We start from the raw sequence: 19,420 nt of genomic DNA, 5'->3' as shown, positions 1-19,420 counted from the left end.
CCTCTGGTATCTGATAGAACATATTTCCTACTCTTTACATGGAAGGAAATGTTCCAAAATTGTCAATGTCTATGAATATGCTTTCAAAACATTTGGCTATCACATGTCTAACTCCTCCCATTTGGTTAATTGAAATGGGTTATAAGTAATGTATGCATAGTTTTATTTTTGTTCTTTAACCTATTGATTCAGAAAAAGAAATCAATGTTCCATATTCAGCTGAGAAAAAACGTCTTTAGTTTTATTTTCCAAGGAGTGGGCAATTCCCAGGTAAGTATCATTTAATATCTGTATCAACACTTCAATGACGCAGATCACATGCTCATTAAACTAATAGATGACTAGATGGTGTCCATAAGGAGCAAATACAATATATAGCAGAGTACTGTGTAAGGGTAGAAAATCAATTATCTATACACAAGATAGACTTTAGAGGAATAAATACAAATCGTCCAGGTAATAACTTGATAGACATAACTATGTCACATCTTTTGGAAATCATATATATTTACTTTCTAGGAGGGATTTTAGAAATTGTCTACTCCGATGCTATAGTTACTTATCAAATGAGTAAGCTGAGACTCAAAGATATAACAAGTCTTTTAAGTTAAAATTTAAATTTGGTCACATTACAGCTGCATATAGGTAAGTCATTTAATTACTCTAGAATAGACATTGCTCATTAAATTAAGGTGGCTTTATTCCATACTTACAATATAGAGATAATTACAAAAAAAGATTTAGGAAGCAAAGTTAAATAATTTCCTTCATTACTGTAGCCTTAAGTACTGTTTTTAAAAACAATGCATAGGTTGAAATTTATATGGAATGCTTAATGGCTTTGAACATGGTGCTAAAACTTATGGCTCAGAGGTTGAAACCTTATAAGCATGACATTTAGTTCACTCATAAAGACCCTTAGAAAATGTACTCTGCTGTTATCCAATTTTATTCCTAGTTAATACTGTTAGTCATGCACAGGTATACGAAGAGAGGAAAAACAAACAAACAGAAACTCTAGATGATATAACACAAATAATTACTATCATTAAAAGACTAAATTAAGTTTCATATCCTACTGGACAAAAGCTAAACAGTAGCTTTGCCACTGGCTATAAAATATTCTATAGCACATTAAAAAATAAAGATTAAAATATTTAAAATATATGGATGTAAATAAATATACAATATACCAATAAAATATACACATTTATAGTTTGTATGTATAAAAATAAAAACTTAGTTGCCAAACATTAAATAAATTTGGCCTCAGGATCTACAATAAACTCTGTTCACTAGAGGACACTGATCATCAATCTCTCCAAGCACAAAACCAAAACAATTATCAAATCATTTTCACTAAAAATTCATATTGAAATTAATTATAGATGTATTTTAGCAGCTATGAAATTCAGACAAGAGTAAGTTATGAATAATTTTAATATGATAATGTGTCATAGAGAACATCTTCCTTGCCAATTATCATCAAAAACATCACCATTATCACCATCATTATCATCATCATCCTTTTAATAGCAAGTATATAGACAGTTCTTACTATGTGCCCAAAATTGTTAACAATAATAAACATATATATCTCTCAATAAACTTTATGCAATAGAATATACAGAAGCTAAGAGACTAGCCAGCAATAGAAACAAAATTAAAACCCAAGCATTGTAATGAAGTGATATGTCCTTTATCACTTCATTAATAACAGATGAAATGGTACCTTAGGAACAATGTTTTTGCAAAGCAGACTTCTGTTTTAGAGATAAAGAAAAGCTAAAACTAGCCAAGACTCTTAGTCTGCCTTTGGTCTGTTAAAGAGGAAGTAGATTATATGTGAGTGATGGGGAAGGCAGAGTTATCTACTAAATTTCTTGGTTCTGTCCTAGAGCTGTTCTTAATAGGACTAAAGTGATAAGATTCTGTTTGGGACAGGAAGAACTGAAGAAACAACTCTGATAAATATGAACTTTTACTTACAGTTCATCTCACCTGAGTTCCACAGATAATATTGCTTCTTTTAAAACCAGCTTATTGCTATCTACAATTGATAAAAAATATGTCCCAGCCCTAACCGGTTTGGCTCAGTGGCTAGAGCAGCTGTGGGCAAACTATGGCCCGCGGGCCGGATCGGGCCCGTTCAGCTGTTCTATCCGGCCCATGGAGCCGAAAGAGCAGAGGCTTCTCTTGCTCTCCCCTCCGCTCCTTCATCAGCAGCAGTGTTAACATGGCAACATCGGGAAACATGGCCGCAGCTCCTTCTTCTGAGTCCAGTTTAAGAACCCATTGTGGCCCTCGAGTCAAAAATATTGCCCACCCCTGGGCTAGAGCATTGGCCTGCGGACTGAAGGGTCCCAGGTTCGATTCCAGTCAAGGGCATGTACCTTGGTTGCGGGTACATCCCCAGTAGGAGGTGTGTAGGAGGCAGCTGATCAATGTTTCTCTCTCATAGATGTTTCTAACTCTCTATCCCTCTCACTTCCTCTCTGTAAAAAAATCAATAAAATATATTAAAAAAAATATGTCCCAGAATTCTCTCAAATGGTATTCATGTAGTTCAAATCTTTATGGTAGATACCACTGGGAAATGTAGTGAGGACTTCCAGATAGGTACCTCTGATTCTTTTGAAATACAAAGCTTAAATTACATCCTGATGTGATAGCACTTGACTGTTTTGGTTGTATGACAATGGGTCAGGACCAATAAAAACGATTTATCTGTCATTTTTTTCTCTAAGGTTACTTCAAAAAATAAATGGACATGCCCTAAAACAAATTGACATGCCCTAAAACAAAAAGAGGGTAGTCTACAACCACAAATCTAAAAAGAATGTTCTAGTTTATTTTCCTCAGAAGGAATAACCATGATAATCAAGGTGTCCATCATATACTAGCAAACAGTATTGCTCTGTTTTGGAGGTTTCTTGAAATTTAGTTATCAAAAGTCAGAAAAAATGCTTACACTATGGAGTTGTTCTCTTGCCCTAGAATACAAGTATATTTCTCATAGTGTTAAAAATGAAATGATTATACCTGTATATTTTGACATTTTATTCTCTAACAAAAACGAAGTAATGGTACAATCTTGTCTCATGATAAAAAAACCCCTCATGTTCATAATACATTTTTAAACACTATAAAATATTAAATATTGTAGGATTGTTTATTATTTGTTACCATTCTTATATAACTGTCAAATTCATTAAAACAAAAGTATGATAGCATTCAGTTAAAATAAATTTATATGCAGCTATGAGAAAAAATGAATAGAGAAATGTTTTATTTCTGTATAGAGAACATATTGGGAGGGATCATTGAATGCGTTACCTCCTATAATCAGACACCATCATTGATAGATTACAGTAAAACACGGAGGTGGAAGGTGTGAACCTTCAAATATTCAATGTTATTTACTTACAATCAAGCCACTGTTTGCTTGCCTTTTTTCTCTGTCATGGATCCTTTTGTAGAAAATCCCGCCTGGATTAAACTGAGTACTCCAAATAATCATATCTCTTTGATAATATACATCCATCCCTGTTATCCTTGAATTATGTTCAACATGAGAAATTTGTTGATGATCGCCACTGTAGTTGAATGGATATATAAAACCCAGGATATCAGTGTCATTAGCAATGTAGAGAACTTCATCTTCAGAGCCTGGAGATTATTATAATAAAATACAAAAATAAAGTAAATTTCAACTAATGTAAAAGCCATGATTATACTATTAAGTTATCTTGAATTGTTATTCTTAAAACAGTTTCTTATTCAATAAAAATCAACTCTATACTGTTTTTTTAATCTTCACCACTTATATTTAAGAGTAATTAATGTAGGTTTTTCTAGGGCAAAACTTACCTTCTGAGTACAGATTAGGCATTTTTAGTAGTTATCCTTTGTATAAAGAGGGATTTCTTTGGGCAAGTCATGATACATTATTTTCTAATGCTTTTTAAATATCCAGATGTTATATTGTGCACTCATTAAGCTTTAAACATTTCTGAGCATTTAGTTCATGCACCTGAGTGATCATTACCTTAGGCTAAGAAATGATGATGAAGATATGAAAAACCTTCTTCTTCTAATATTCATGTATCCTAAATAGTCTTTTATGTTTATTATACAAAGATCTCAGTATTTACTATATTAAAATGTCATCATCTCAATATTACCTAGAATCGTGCTAAGTGGAACTTTCTAGCTTGAAGTTTCTACACCTACAATACTGCACTAATGTTATGTTTATCCTGAGACAAGTAAAACCCTAAAGTAAATCCTGAAATTATTAATTAAAATATCAATGAAATCATAAAGTAAGATTGAATGGCATACTTAATATCTGTACATTTACAAAAAAATCATTATTCACAAGGCATCAAGGCATAGTTCAGCTCTCTAAGTTTAGTAGCCCTCACTTAGTGAAAGGATGCTATGTGGCAGACCCTGCGTTAAGCCTTTCACAATTTTTCTCCTCTTCTTACAAAAATCCTGGGAAGTAGGTATTAGTATTTCCATTTTACAGGCGAGGAACTGAGGCTCAGAGTTAAGTAAATTCCCCAGGCAAAGTACATGTAATTCATAGTTCATCCTTGACCCACTACATCACATTGTCTTCCTCTTATAATAGCTATCATATTAACATTGTGAAATCGTACCCTGTAGCCACCAATATTTAAGTTATAGTATTATTTACTCAAAACATATGAGCATTAAAATCCATACCTAAAAGAGCACCAGATTCATAACTGTCATTTCATTAATTAAAATGATATTATTCCCCCATTTGGGAAAAAGGTGACATATGTAATATTTTCAACAACGAAGATTTTTTTAAATGATGTTATTAAGTGGAGGTAGTCTGAACTTGAAAGCACAGTTTTACTTGAAAACCTTTTAAATTCTTACTCAAAATTCCATTCTCCTTATACTGCTAACCTTTAACCTATTTTTTAAAAATACATTTTTATTGATTTCACAGAGGAAGGGAGAGGAAGAGAGAGATAGAAATATCAATGATGAGAGAAAATCATTGATCGGCCACTTCCTGCATGCCCCCTACTGGAGATCAAGCCCAAAACCCCAGCATGTGCCCTTGACCTGAATCAAACCTGGAACCCTTCAGTCTGCAGGCCAACACTCTATCCACTGACTGAGCCAAACCAGCTAGGGCTAAACTGTTATTTTTATCCCAATGGTGTATTAATTTCTAAATACACAGAGAGTAGACCATAAAGAAAATACTTTCCTATTCTATCACATTTGCTTTTATACTTTTACACTTACTGACAAAATGATTCAAGCACAAAACTGACTTTAACAGTTAACTGTTTGTCATGTCTACAAACCATCCAAAATTAAATTAAGTAAAAATAATAAACCAACTGGCCAAATTAATCATCATTAAATACAGACATTTAATATTATCAGGCATGAAACTGTTGTTAAAATACAACATGAACCTTTTTTTCACCATAAGATATATATATATATAGTAAAATTATACGAGCTTTGAAATAATGGTTATAACCTTACCTCTTGCTATGCAGGTGCTGTTTCTTTCTTGAAAATTCTGGTTGCACACACATTTATATGATCCTTCCAAATTTATACATTTGTGGGAACATGTGCCAAAGACCAAACATTCATTAACATCTGTAAAGAAGAACTCAAAATAGCATCATCATACCCCAATTAGCACTTCCATTCTTTCTACATTTCTAAATGACATTTTTTTTTACTCATTTCTTTTTTTGTTGTTATTGTTCTTTCAAAGCCTTATCTGTGACTTGTGTAATTTTTTACACAATGAGAATTTTTCACAATAGTTTCACTATAATAATTTATAAGTTGTTTGTACATTGCTTGTTAGTCCACTTAAAACATTGAAATATCCATCTCAAACTCCCCTAGTGTTTGCATTTACTCAAATAAACAGATCTCAAGGTTTCCTTTTAAGCCTGTTTCTAATTACCTAACTATATCTTGGCACATGTCATATACTTGTTCCTTTGTCCCATAATGTCCTTTCCCACTTTAATGCAAATAATTTCTACTCATTTCTCAAGATCTACCTAATGCAAAGCCTTCCTTCATCTCCATCAACATATAATAGTGACTATCCATCCCAAAGTTTCTGTGCTCTGCTGTTTTAATATTTTTCCCTTACAGTATTGTTCACACTATATTGCGTGTATGTTCTTATATATTCATATCTCCTACTTGACTGTCAGTCCTTCAGGGCATAATTTATGATTTATTCATTTTATATTGCCAGCATTTTACATAACGCCTGGAAGAGAATGAGGATATGGATATATCTCTAATATGCCTCTGGTTCCATATATATTCATGTCTATGTAACAAGAAGGGCTATGTGAAACAAATAAACAAAAGCTGGGTGCCTATGTAAATAAATAAATACATACATACATACATAAATATAAGTAATAAATCAATAGATTGCAGGCAATATTCTGTGGTTTAGCACCTGTCTTTGATTTTAATGGCTTATGCAAAGCCAGGATTGACATCAGCTGATTATGGTGAATTATCTACTTTCTCCTTTTCTTCCTCTTTTTTTGCTTTCAATCAGCCTAATTCCTTGGCTCCTTTTATCACATGTAGTTGTCCTAATTACAGAATACATCTGTGATACAAGTCCTCCCCTTGAATTAGAGAACTTAAGGATAATCACAGTAATCTTTATCCTTTGGTTAGCACTCAACAGTGTTCCAAAGGGTCATGGTAGTGGCACTTGTAAATGACAGTGCCCAGGCTTACACCAGGGCTTTCTGATTCTGTTGTCTTTATTATGATGCTTTGTCTGAGGAGAACTTAAGCGCTCTCATGACAACTCATTCTATATTTGAAATGTAGGGAAATGAGATAAAGAAAATACATGTTATCAGCATTTAATCACTGAAAACTTACTATAAATATTTTTTATTTGTTTGGTACCTGTGATTTTAAACAGTAAGTTACTTGATACTACGGTTTCCCTTTTATAGGAAATCAAAATGTGCAAAAATGTGCTTGATTTAAGAAAGCCTCATGTCCCTCACATGAACCTGTGGTGGGCAGGATTGGCATTTTTCTTCATCTCTACAAAAATGCCTGTTTCATGAGCTTTGGAAGCAGACGGACAGAGGAATCCCACATATGGCCGATTTCTAGAATAGTTCCTTGCACACAGCCATTGTGATTCCATTTCTACTGCTATTCTGCTATCCTTGTTATTTCTTTGACCAGGGGTGGATCTCATATAAGGCCCTTGAAATCATTTGGTCTGGCCCTGCTGAGGTATTGGGGGTAAATTAATTAAATGTTTGACCAAATATAGAGGGATGATTTTTAAGTTGATAATTTTGTATGACCCTCAAATGATGTTATAAAATATCCAATTGGCCCTTCAGAGGAAAAAGGTTCCCCACCCTTCCTTTAGATATTCCAATTGAAGAGTTTTGGCTTTGACATCAAATATCCATTTCTTAAGCTATTTTTTTGGAGCCACATAAAGAAGGAGCACAAATTTAAATTAATTTGATTACAAATCAAGGAGATGTCTATCCCCTCCTTCACACCAAGTCAAAACTGCTTTTCCTTATGTTAAATCTTCATTTATCAAATAAAGATGCAAATTTTATTGGAATTAGAATGTTGTTCATTTGCACAACAAAAGTTTGAGTGGATCCATAGCAATTTAAACCAGACTGGAACTTGCAGGTTATATTTGCAATGAAATATAACTAAAAATGAAAATTTTCAGAATAGGATTTCTAAATTTGTAAGTATATACAAGAAACACAGCCCAAATAAATGTGAACTAATTGATGTTACTTGATATTAAAATCTTGAAGAGATTTTGTGCTTGTAATGCATGTAGTATATGTGTAGTGGGGTGTCTAAAAAGCAAGAAATATTCTAGCCTTGAAAAATAATTTGCTTTCTTTTTTTAAAAAAGGAAGAAGTTGCCAGTTTTCAGTGTTCCATGTTAATAGAAAAATAACATGTCATGAAAAATCCAAACAAGTATATAACTCAAAATTTACATATATGTGACATGGTTACACTTGTTTCCCTATGGACTGAGTTTCATTAATTTATTTCCATAATTCCATTTTGATTGACGTTATTTAACTCTCCCCTTCCCCTTTTTAACCCAAGAATAATATAGACAGTAGTAAAGGAAGCTGGTAGGTGAAAGCATTTTAAGATTTGAATTTATCCTGGATAAGCCAGGCAGATGATTTAGGTATGGTTCTAATCATAATAATACCAATTTTAATAAAGAACAGAAAGTGCATATGGTATTTCATGACTCTATAGTTAAAGCCTGATTTAAATTATATTTACTTATAACTTACTATGAAATTCTGCCTAGCCTGCATGCTCAGTTTTTAAATGATTTTAAGTAAACTGACAGAGATTTATTTAAATCCTGCCTTTGAATTTTAAAGACACCTCTTGGCAATACAAAGTACATGGTGTTAGGACAAAAGCCCACACTTCTCTAGAAGTGAATTGCCTATTGCATTACTGAAAGTGCCACAATGGAAAAGAAATGGGTTATCATAAACATGCTCTTTCATGAAGTGCCTCTAATTCTGCAATGGTTCCTGAGCCAGCAATTCCATTACTTGCATTTCAAAACAGAATTGTAACACCACCATGAAATTCCTGGAGGTCTGAATCAGGTACAGACAAGGCTCTGTAGCCTCCGAGACGATTAGCTCAGCAGTAAAAACAAACAGGCTCTTAACCCCAGGGACTTTCATTCTCATAAGTAAACTGGTAACCCGCAGATACACACCATTTTGATGAAAATCAATCCCCCTGTCATCTTCCAATTTAGCAGCTTTGGGAGTCTTTTATAACCTAAAGATTTAAGAGCAAGCTGTTGAGGGAATGTACTATACCTTCACACTGTCGGTTTTTCATGTTTCTCTGAAATCCAGGCTTACAGCGACAGAAAACAGATGTTTTTATTTGATTACAATATGCATCATCTCCACATGGATTCACATTATCTTCACAGGTATATTCAGTGGGAGCTGGGATTAAAAAATATGATCAAAACTAATATAGCTCTAATTCCTGCAGTAGGGGTTTACTTTTGTTCTTAATTTAAAATTATATGTATTTTACCCTAGATGACTCTTTTTTGAATTAATAAAATTATGGTTTCTCCATATGAGCCCTCTTCTCTATTAAAGGTAAAGAAGAGGATAAAAACTGAACTCATTTACATTGAATGTAGTTTAGACCAAACTGCCTGCAGCTGTTACCAAGTTAAACTACTTTCTAAAAGGAATTCAATAATCAATGATTCTCTTAGATTGGACAGTCTGTTCCATGCTTCTATGTCTTGGGGTTGGGTGGGTGGGAAGAGATTAACCAAAAAACTTACATGCATAACCATGGACACAGACAATAGTGTGGTGAACACCTGGGTGGGGGCAGGTGTGGGCTAGAAGGTTTCAATGGGGAATAAAAGGCACATCTGTGATACCTTCAACAATAAAAATAAAATGTCAAAAAGAATAAATGATTCTAATGACAAGCTCTCTTTACTATATTATGATGCACGAGTTCTGCATCCTTCTCTAATGACCAAAACATCTCCTAGAAACTACCTAGAGTTGTAGCCATTTATGTTTAAGCTAAACTCAATGTTCAGGGACATAATCATATATACATGTTACTCGAGCAGGTAGGCACAACCAGCAGTTCTTAAACTTTTACAGGGACACATATGAGGATCGAGTGTATAACATGTTCCAATGGCCTTGGGCTGCCATACAGGTTAGGAAGGAATTTGAGTTATATGTAATTCCAAACATACTTGTTATCATTTCACTGCTTCATCTCCCATCCAGGAAAACATTTTAGAATCCAATTAAATAAAGACAAAATATTATAGGGATAATATTAAATTATCCCTATTTTGCCTAAACAACTCAAATTATTGAGAAGTATGAGAACTCTCCTTATCAAAATTGTAAGCATTATTAATCCCCACTAACTCTTGAATAGTTTACAATTAATTAAATTACACAAGTGGAATTATACTGTAGATGAGCTATGTAGCTGTATCCTGATGTGCGTTGTTTCATCAGCCAGTGAGGAACAACTTGAATGCATAAATAAGAAAATAAGAAAAGACTCAAAAATAGGAAGTATTTAGTGGCTTTTATAAGTAACTTTAATTTATGGTCTTAAATTCAACCATTTTCTTAATATAAAAAATCAAATATCAAACATTATCTAAATACAAAATGCTTAATAGTCAAGGTCTAATAGCTCAATTATCATAGCACTCTAATTGAATAAAATAATGATAGTTTCTCTAAGAATAATTTGGCAATAGGTTAAAATTTTAAAACATTGAAAAGTTATTAAGACCTTTATCATAAGTAAAGAAATATCAATGCTTATAAAATTCAAAAAAGTATTATCATTATATTTTATAAACTAAAATATTAAGTGATATAGATTTCTTTGCTGAACGTCAAATTTGAATTTAAATATTGAGTTCTCAGCTACAGCTCCAATAAAGTCACTCATAGCAAAATCAGCCTTTCCCACCTCACACTTTCGGATATCAACTTAAGTGATGTCCATATTTGCTTTGGTTAAAGCTTAACAAATGGTGTTACTTAAGCACATTTTGAACAGAAATATTTTCCTCAGAATAGCAAAATGAATTTGCTCATAATAAAGTAAAAATTGAACTTGTGTGCCACGGCACTTGAAAAGAAAACAAACTCACACATTCTGCAGCCTTGTTCATCTGAACCATCTCCACAGTCATCCAGCTGATCACACTGGAGGTCCATGGGTATGCACTTTTTATTGCTGCAAGCAAACTCGTCTTTTTTACAAGGTCTTGCTTTATATGTAAGCTTACCTACAAGGTCATTAAAAATAATTGGAATTTCATCAAATCAAAACAAATTTATTGAGAATACAGCAATTCCAAGATTTTACTAAATACTATAAAAACACATGGGTCCACAATCCTTTATTTGAGGCTCTTGGGGCCAAATTTAAAATTTCTGCAATGTTGTTTTTATAATATAGCAGTGTATTTACCTTATAGTAAATACCACCATATTTCCACAGGAAAATGTGTGAATATAATCCTGAGTGGGATTTTTTTAAGCACTATAAATTGCCACAGACCAGATCAAGTCAGTATTTGTCACCAGTTTTGACACATACTTCAGTAAAACTTTTGATTTAAGAGTTTTTAATTTCAGAATTGTAAAAAAGGGATTGGATGCACATACATACAATCAATAGAAGCCCACTCCGACCCAAGGAGATCTTTTACAGAACATTTTTAAACTACTATGTTATTTCTCTTACACAGTATTTTCTTTAATAAAGTACCTACAAGGAGATTTATGGACAAGTGGAGATTCTGGATTAAGTTGCACAGTGCTACTATACAAAGAAAATGTTAGCAGATTATTTTCATATTCTGTCAGATAATCAAGTGTCTAAAAAACTACCCTCAGACATACACATGAAACATTTTTAAAAACTTTTTGAGCTCTAAAATCATTTTATTATTTTATAGCTGTCACTTAATCAATTATTTCACATTAAATGGATTTACCACCACAGTGATCTTCGTCTGAGTTGTCCCCACAGTCATCAATCCCATTGCACATTTGCTCAGACTGCAGGCATATTCTGTTATTTCTGCATCTGTAAGGTCTTGTGGGTGGGCAAAGAAATTTGCCTGAAAACAAAACAAAAACAAACAAAGCAGCTCTATTGGATACACTGACTTTTGAACAACTATTCATCTTTTGTTTTTCTTTTAGTTTTTTCTTTCTTTTCAAATCCATAATCTAGCTTTTCTGAATATCTTTTGTTATGGAAATTGCCTACAAGTAGATACTAGAAAAAATGTGTGATAATAGAAGCTTATGATCCTAGTTATTTATATTAACTACAGAAAAGAGAGCACAGCTGAAATGTTGAATGAAATGAGCAAAAGAGACAAATTTCATGCTCTCATTTCCAGATGCCTTATCTTAGCTGCCTTCACTTGGTGTACCAAATTAATTTATGCCTTCAGTTTATACAACATGGCAGGACATTTACTATCTAAAAGAGCAATTTCACACCAAATGGAGCTTCAGCAAGCATATGTTACAGGCCCAAAACTGAAAGTAGGTCATTCAGTGAAAAAAACAACAACAACACACACAAAAAAACCACAAAACAAAACTCAATAATACTATAGCTGGGCTTCTTACTCTCTGTCAAACAAATGTGCAGCTATGTAATCGAGGCACATAAGGTGATCTTAGTTTATTCATCTTTTTAAAACATGTTTTTTATTGATTTTAGAGAGGAAGAGAGAGAGAAACATTGACTGGCTGCCTCCTGCACACCCCCGAAAAGGGATTAAGCCTGAAACCCAGGCATGCGCCCTGACTGGAAATCAAACTGGCATCCCTTCTGTGCACAAGACAACACTTAATCATCTGGGTCATATTGGCCAGGGTAGGAAGTTTATTCATTTTAGAGAGAGAGAGAGAGAGAGAGAGAGAGAGAGAGAGAGAGAGAGAGAGTTTTAGAGATACTAATGGAAGCCAGGGAATTATATTTTTGTCCTTTCTATCACTATCTCTTCAAAAGACTTCCACCCATGAAGTAGGAAACATTTATAATGACTCTTCATCTTCATAGAATATTACTTCATCCTCATAGAATATTACAGGGCTCTCTCTTTGATCCCTTCATGTTCTCACTCTTGAATTCTCTGCTTAGACATTTTCATTGACTCCAAACCCTCAAGACTTGCAACTTGAGATCCAATTATAGCATTTCACAATTAATTATAGAACTTTCCCACGGAAATCTTAAATTCAACAAGTTCAAAACTCAATTCCTTCTCTTCTTTCCTCAACTCCCTTCTCCCCAAACATAAGATTTGTCTATTTCCATAGTTCTGTTAGTGGCCCAACACAGCCATTTTTTCTGGGATTATTCTAAATGCATTTCTCTCATGGTCCTTTGACTGTGATTACTCAACAAGTTCAGATGATATTGTCCCCAGGCTTGTCCTCTTCTTTCCATGCATACCAGTTACAGTCACAATAGGTCAATTCTTTATTATCTCTGACAGGACTGTAGTAGAACCCTAAATGTCTGTTTTACTGCCCAACCCAACATTCTCCAAAAGCCATCATAACAATCCATGGAACATATTAATCTAATTATCTCTTCTAGACTTATCTATCACTTTCAGAATAAGATTTGAGGTATTTTCCATGGCATAATAGACTTATCATTACCTTATCCATGCCACTCTTTCAGACTTATCTCTTATCACTCCTAATCGTTGGGTGTGGGAACCCTAATCAGCATACACCAGAGGTTCAAGGCCAAGTTGCCTTATGCAGGTGCAAAAGCAAGTAAACAGCAAACTTACTGCATGCACTGTGCAGGTGCACTTTTCTATAACCCAAATATTGATGTCCCTATTTGGCAAGAAGCTTCTTTTGTCTGAATTGGTATAAAGATGTGTTGCTGACCAGCCGCTGCATGGCTATTTCGTTGGGCTGCTGTGTTAGCAAGGGCTCCTTCGGCTGTGGCTGCTGCTTTGTAAGGCTACTTTGAAGAACTGTTATATCTGATGGCTCCTTGGTTAGCAATGGCTACTTGGTCTACAATAAAGTCTCTCTTATGTCCCTGTGATGACTTCTCATGTCTCCTCCATCTCATACCTGGTGTTCTAGAAGGTCCAGTTCCTGGCCCAGGATCTGTGCACCTCACAGTTGGTGTAGTCGAGCAGGATCAAGGAGTAAGTACTCCGACATGTAGCAGTGCTACTTTATTAGCTCCTTAAATATGCCCTATCCTCCTTGCTGACCTCCTCGCTTTAACTAAAATCTGCTTGTTACTCTAAGCATAGTTCCTTCCTATAGGTATTTTGGGAATGTCTCTTAAATTGCTCAAACCTCATGTTATTTCATGTTTGAAGATATCCTAGTTTCCTACTATAGCTTCCAGAATTTTATTACCATATTTTTTCACATTCTATTTTAAAAATAAACTAAAACAAAAACTGCTATTTTGAGGGTCAAGAATTAGATTATACCTCTTTCTTATTGCTATTTTCTCATCAACTTCATAAACATCAAACTCTCCTTAATTCACTGAAGACTGTAGTACCTACCCTTCATCCAAATTAATTCCACATCCTAAGTGATTTCAACATCCAAATGAGCAAGCCACCCAATGAGTGGACCTCTTAGTTCTTTAAGTTTCTCAAACTAAAGGTATTTATATTTAATCTATTTAGGCCATCCATTTCCCTAAGAAGGCTGTGGACATTGAAAGACTTCAACAAACTTTTAAAAAATTCAGCCAATGACAGTTTGTGTTGCTTGCAGATAGGAGCACTATTATACACTAGAGGCCCGGTGCACAAAAATTTGTGCACTGGCTGGGAGGGATAGTGGGGGGGTGTCCCTCAGCCCCACTTGTGCCCTCTCACAGTCTGGGACCCCTCGGAAGATAACCACCTGCTGGCTTAGACCCGCTCCCCGGTGGCAGATGGCAGGGCCGATCCAGGGGTTGGGGCACCACCCTGGGTCACACACACGGCAGGGCCTATCCGGGCGTTGGGGCACTGCCCCAGGTCAGGTCACACACGGGACTCCCGGATGGCAGCCAGGTGGGCTGGCCAATTGCTGCTGCACCGCCCAGCCGCCCCGGGTCGGGTCGCACACAGGATGCCCGGGTGCCCGCTGCCCCGGGTCGCAGATAGCAGACCCGGATGACAGCAGGGCAGGTGGGATGGCGCTGTCCTTCCCTACCTGCAGTATGCAAATTAGCCACCATCTTTGTTGGTGGTTAATTTGCATATTATGCTGATTAGCCGATGGGAGGTGTAGCAAAGGTACGGTCAATTACCATGTTTGTCTATTATTAGATAGGATGGTGTAGCTGAATTTGATATTTCCTCCAATTACTTCATTTACAAAATCACTAATTTGAATGCTCCAAATTCTGATCATAATCTGCTACTTTTCCAACTTTTATTTTTTTAAATATATTTTTTATTGATTTTTTACAGAGAGGAAGGGAGAGAGATAGAGAGTTAGAAACATCGATGAGAGAGAAACATCGATCAGCTGCCTCCTGCACATCTCCTACTGGGGATGTGCCCGCAACTCAGGTACATGCCCTTGACCGGAATCGAACCTGGGACCTTTCAATCTGCAGGCCGACGCTCTATCCACTGAGCCAAACTGGTTTCGGCTACTTTTCCAACTTTTAAATTCAAGCAGTCTCATTAAGACACATAAAGCTGAAACATAAAGCTGAAACCTCAGCCTTAGCCCATTGATACCTCTACCTTTTCCCTCTTTTCCACTGCCTTCTTTTTTATTTATTTTCATCTCTAATGGTGTTACCTTCCATGTTTCATCTCTTAATATACTCATTGGGTAAATACTTATTGATAACTTATTATATGTTGGACACTATTCCAAGCACTCACTTAGAAACTCACTTTTGTTCAAATAATCTGAATATCCTGGCCTTTTCCTCTTTCTAATCTTAGTTATCTAAAAAACCCACAAACTTAGATGAGTAAACCATCTGCTATTCCATGGTCTGCATCTGGGAAGTGCAGGAATGTTGCAGATGATCATATCACAAGGCTAACTGATATAACATATATGAATATGTATCAATGGCAGATGGGCCTTGAATACTACTTGAAAATCCTATACATATATCTAGCCATGTCGCTCTCTTTCACTTTGCTATAATGATTCAAATTTGTATTCCTTTCAAACTTCCCTACAACACCAATCTTACACATTCTATATATGAATATGCTTCTGATGGCACACACAAAAAAAGTAGAAATAAAGGGATGGAAAATGTGTTATTGTCTAATTAAATGACTGCACATTGACACAGAGTCAATCAATTCATTCAACTCATTTCAAACATTTTAATAACAGAGAATGAGTCTCTAGTCTTATTAAAAACTAATTTTATCACCTTTTATGCAACATTTTTTCCCCTGACTCTTCAGAAACCATTCCTTCTTTCTGAAGATAGAATTTCCCTTTAAGCAGAGTTCATCCTATTCTCACTGCCTTGTCTGTACCTTTTAGTTAATTCTACCAGTGCCTGAAATATAATGTATGGAAAATATTATATATCCAACAGAATATCTCCTTGTAAAAAGGACCATGTGCTCATACTTTTAAATCCCATTTTTTTAGCACAGTCTCCAGCACATAATAGTTTGACTCAATGTTGGTACCAATGAGGGAATTAAAAAATATCCAGAAAATCAAGCTAGTTGTATTTTACAAGTTTTCCAGCAGCTGTGTGGCATGTCACTGAGAACCATTTCCTAGCCCTGGAAGTTATTTAAGATTTTTAGATTTAAATATTAAATAGCTCCTATTTCACTTATCTGTGTAACATGTGTATCGTATGTCTAAAGAGAGATATCTTTATATAAATTTATCCAGATAGATAGAAATATAGATATACTAGATATGCCTCTCAACAACTTCAGCCTCAGTAGTGGGATCCATGTAGAACTATATAATTTTATTATTCACATTTTTTCCATGTACTTACCTGTCAAAGGAAAATTGTTTTAGGCTAAAGTACCAATTTGGTACGACGCCAAAGTCCTTAGATGAACCTTACTCAATTCCAAAGGTCAACGACTCTAAATCCTCTCAGACAGACCATATCTATCTTGCGAACAGTGTTGACATGTGAAAGTTCAGATTTAAGAGGGCTCTCCATAAAGTCATAAACTTTGAGCAGGGTAATCTCTTGTTACTTGAACAAAGGCTATATCTGTGGTTACCCTTTATCTACCTAACCCAGGGCAGCAGGATTTGTGGGTCCCTTCGCCATGTCACTGATTCATGCGGGCGCATTAGATCGGGAGATGAGAGAGCAAGCTAGAGCCACGAAATGCCTCACCACACAAGTCCGGGGCCTCGTCAGAGTTGTCTCCACAGTCGTCCTCTCCATCACACACCCAGAAATGGAGCTTGCAAAGGGAATTATTGCAAAGGAACTCATCTGCTCTACATATATTTCCTCCTTTATTAAAAAAAAAAACATAAAGATATAGCATAATTAAAGCCAGTCAGCAAAACATGTATTCTGCTGATGAGCACAGATTCTAGTTTCTCAGTTCTTTATTTTTTTTCTATCTAATATGAGATGTCCAAACTATTTTTTTAAAAAAAAGATATTAATGGTTTACTTTTCAAAGCAATCTGGTATTAGCCTCATGTATGTCATATTTTCTTTAAAAATACTAATATCTGGTCAAAGAAAGTTTTCTAAATTATCTTCCTTTTCATATATTTTTATGTTATTGAGCATAAGAAGATTTAGATTTTAAATGGTATTAACCTTCATTATTAAAAACTGTTCTGGAAAGAAAAGACACAGAAAAGGAGATAATTTAACTATATCTAAAACTGACAAACTGAATCACTGAAAACAGATTAACCAGTAAAAAGGTTGTGTTGTCATAGAAAAATAATTTTATATAGAAATAAAAAATTGGCAATGTGTTGAAATATTAGAGTTATCCTCATGATAATTATGCAATCAAGTACTCTATTTTTAATTTTTAAAATGTTTTCCCTTTTTTGCAATTAAATAGAAAGCATTGAGACTATAAGGATATTCTAACTCAAAATTAAGTACACTTGCCACATGCAAAGGACCCGAAGTACTAATAAATTTTGGTTATATGTCTATGTATATAGTAATACATAGGAAACCGCAATGGTTGAGGAGTTAGGAACTTCCATTGTTTTGCTTTGGACAAGTCCATTCATCTCTCTGGGACTCAATGTCTTCATATGTTACGAAAGAGGTATGGTTAAAGTAATTTATAAGTTCATATTTGAAATCTATGCATGGGGAAACAACACAAAGATACTTAATGGGAATTTAGAATTAAGGTTAATAAGATTTTTTTTCAGAGAAATACTTTACCTATTTAAACCTCATACCTAAGAAACATAGCTTATATACCGGTTAGATTTGATGACTGAAGGTATTAACATATTTTTAAAAGGATATGTTCATTTAGACATGGGACTGGGGAGCAATAGTGTTCATTCTTGCAAGCCTACAAAATACCCAGGATGAAGCATTGTTCAACTGTGGATGCTCTTTGGAGTGAATAATGAGCCTAGTCTTATGAAGGTCAAATAGCTCTTGTTCTGGGTTTGACTTGCACACAGATCTCTAATAATTCACTTCCAGTAGCAAAGATGTAATTTAGGAAATTACAGAATCAGATTTGAACTTTTAGAATGATAATTCTAGCTACAGTGTGGAGAACTTGGAAACCAGGATAGTGAGGAATAAAGCCAAGGCTGGAGGAAGAAAATGAAGAGGCGTTGCAGCAACCCAGAAAATAACTGATGATAACTTGCCATAGAGGAGCTACATCTGAGAGGGCAACTGATATTATGAGTTCTTTGAAAATTCAGAAAGTGTGAAAAATTTAATATTTATAGCAAAATGAAAAGAATGTCCTTAGACTGGAGGGGAGACTAGTCTTCCATTTTAATAGAAAGGAGGAGGAATGGCTGGGCACAGGTATGGGTGGCTTTGTTAATTTGGTGGTCAGATGTTTAAAGAAGATCAAAATTTATTATTGCTGTGAAGTAGAAGGTGAGAAATAAAGTCAACTTATTAAAAATCTGGTATGCATAATGGTAGAGAGATGATTAAAGAAATATAGGTATATTGCTTAGAATCTTAGAATCTTAGATAGTTGAAGTTGAGAACAAGAATGTATAGTGATATGAATCAGAACAGTTGTAAATTTTCTGGGGAAAAATCTCAACAGAAGTGTACAGCTTACATTGACATTTCTAAGGACTAACAAACTCAATTAACAAACTCTAAGATACAGATAAAGGCAGGTCCTGGTCTAGAGCACTAAGGCGAATATTACCATGTGAGACCTCTGAGAGTATAGTGTCTGGCATTGGGATGCCCCTTTCTTTCAAACTCTGCAATTTTTAGCTCTAAAATGCCCTAACTCAATCTAAATAATCTAAAATAATTTAAATTACTAAAACCCATGCAATAAATTACTATGTATCAATTTTGTCTGGCAACAATAAAAAAGATAAATTGCACAGTCTTCAGTTCTAAAAAAAATTAAAATGACTGTTGGCTTAATTCAATACCAAAATTCATAGAATATCAAAAAGGGTTGTATTCTTTTAAAATAAGATTCTAGTGATTAAATCTCATTGCATGTTCCAATGTACAATGAGTTAAATTCAAAAAAAATTGTGAACTCAATATCTTCAGATTATTTTAGAAAACTCTATTTGTAGCACATCAGGATTGCTGAAAG

General features: G+C 34.6%; 1 protein-coding gene across 2 annotated transcripts in view; it reads right to left on the bottom strand.

Annotated features, from left to right (window-relative positions):
- Positions 1–19,420, bottom strand: part of LRP1B (LDL receptor related protein 1B) — a 1,698,272-nt gene that overhangs the window by 115,485 nt on the left and 1,563,367 nt on the right. For both annotated transcript variants that reach the window (XM_081095916.1, XM_081095917.1), the window contains exons 72-77: positions 17,002–17,124; positions 11,633–11,758; positions 10,781–10,918; positions 8,928–9,062; positions 5,545–5,664; positions 3,428–3,669 (exon numbers count right to left, since the gene is read on the bottom strand). In XM_081095916.1, the coding sequence (XP_080952042.1) occupies positions 3,428–3,669; positions 5,545–5,664; positions 8,928–9,062; positions 10,781–10,918; positions 11,633–11,758; positions 17,002–17,124 (884 nt within the window). The remainder of the gene's footprint in view (positions 1–3,427; positions 3,670–5,544; positions 5,665–8,927; positions 9,063–10,780; positions 10,919–11,632; positions 11,759–17,001; positions 17,125–19,420) is intronic.

Source organism: Myotis nattereri (assembly GCF_964212035.1).
Source record: "Myotis nattereri genome assembly, chromosome: 7".
NCBI classification, from domain to species: domain Eukaryota; kingdom Metazoa; phylum Chordata; class Mammalia; order Chiroptera; family Vespertilionidae; genus Myotis; species Myotis nattereri.
This window is presented reverse-complemented; position numbering and strand designations above follow the sequence as displayed.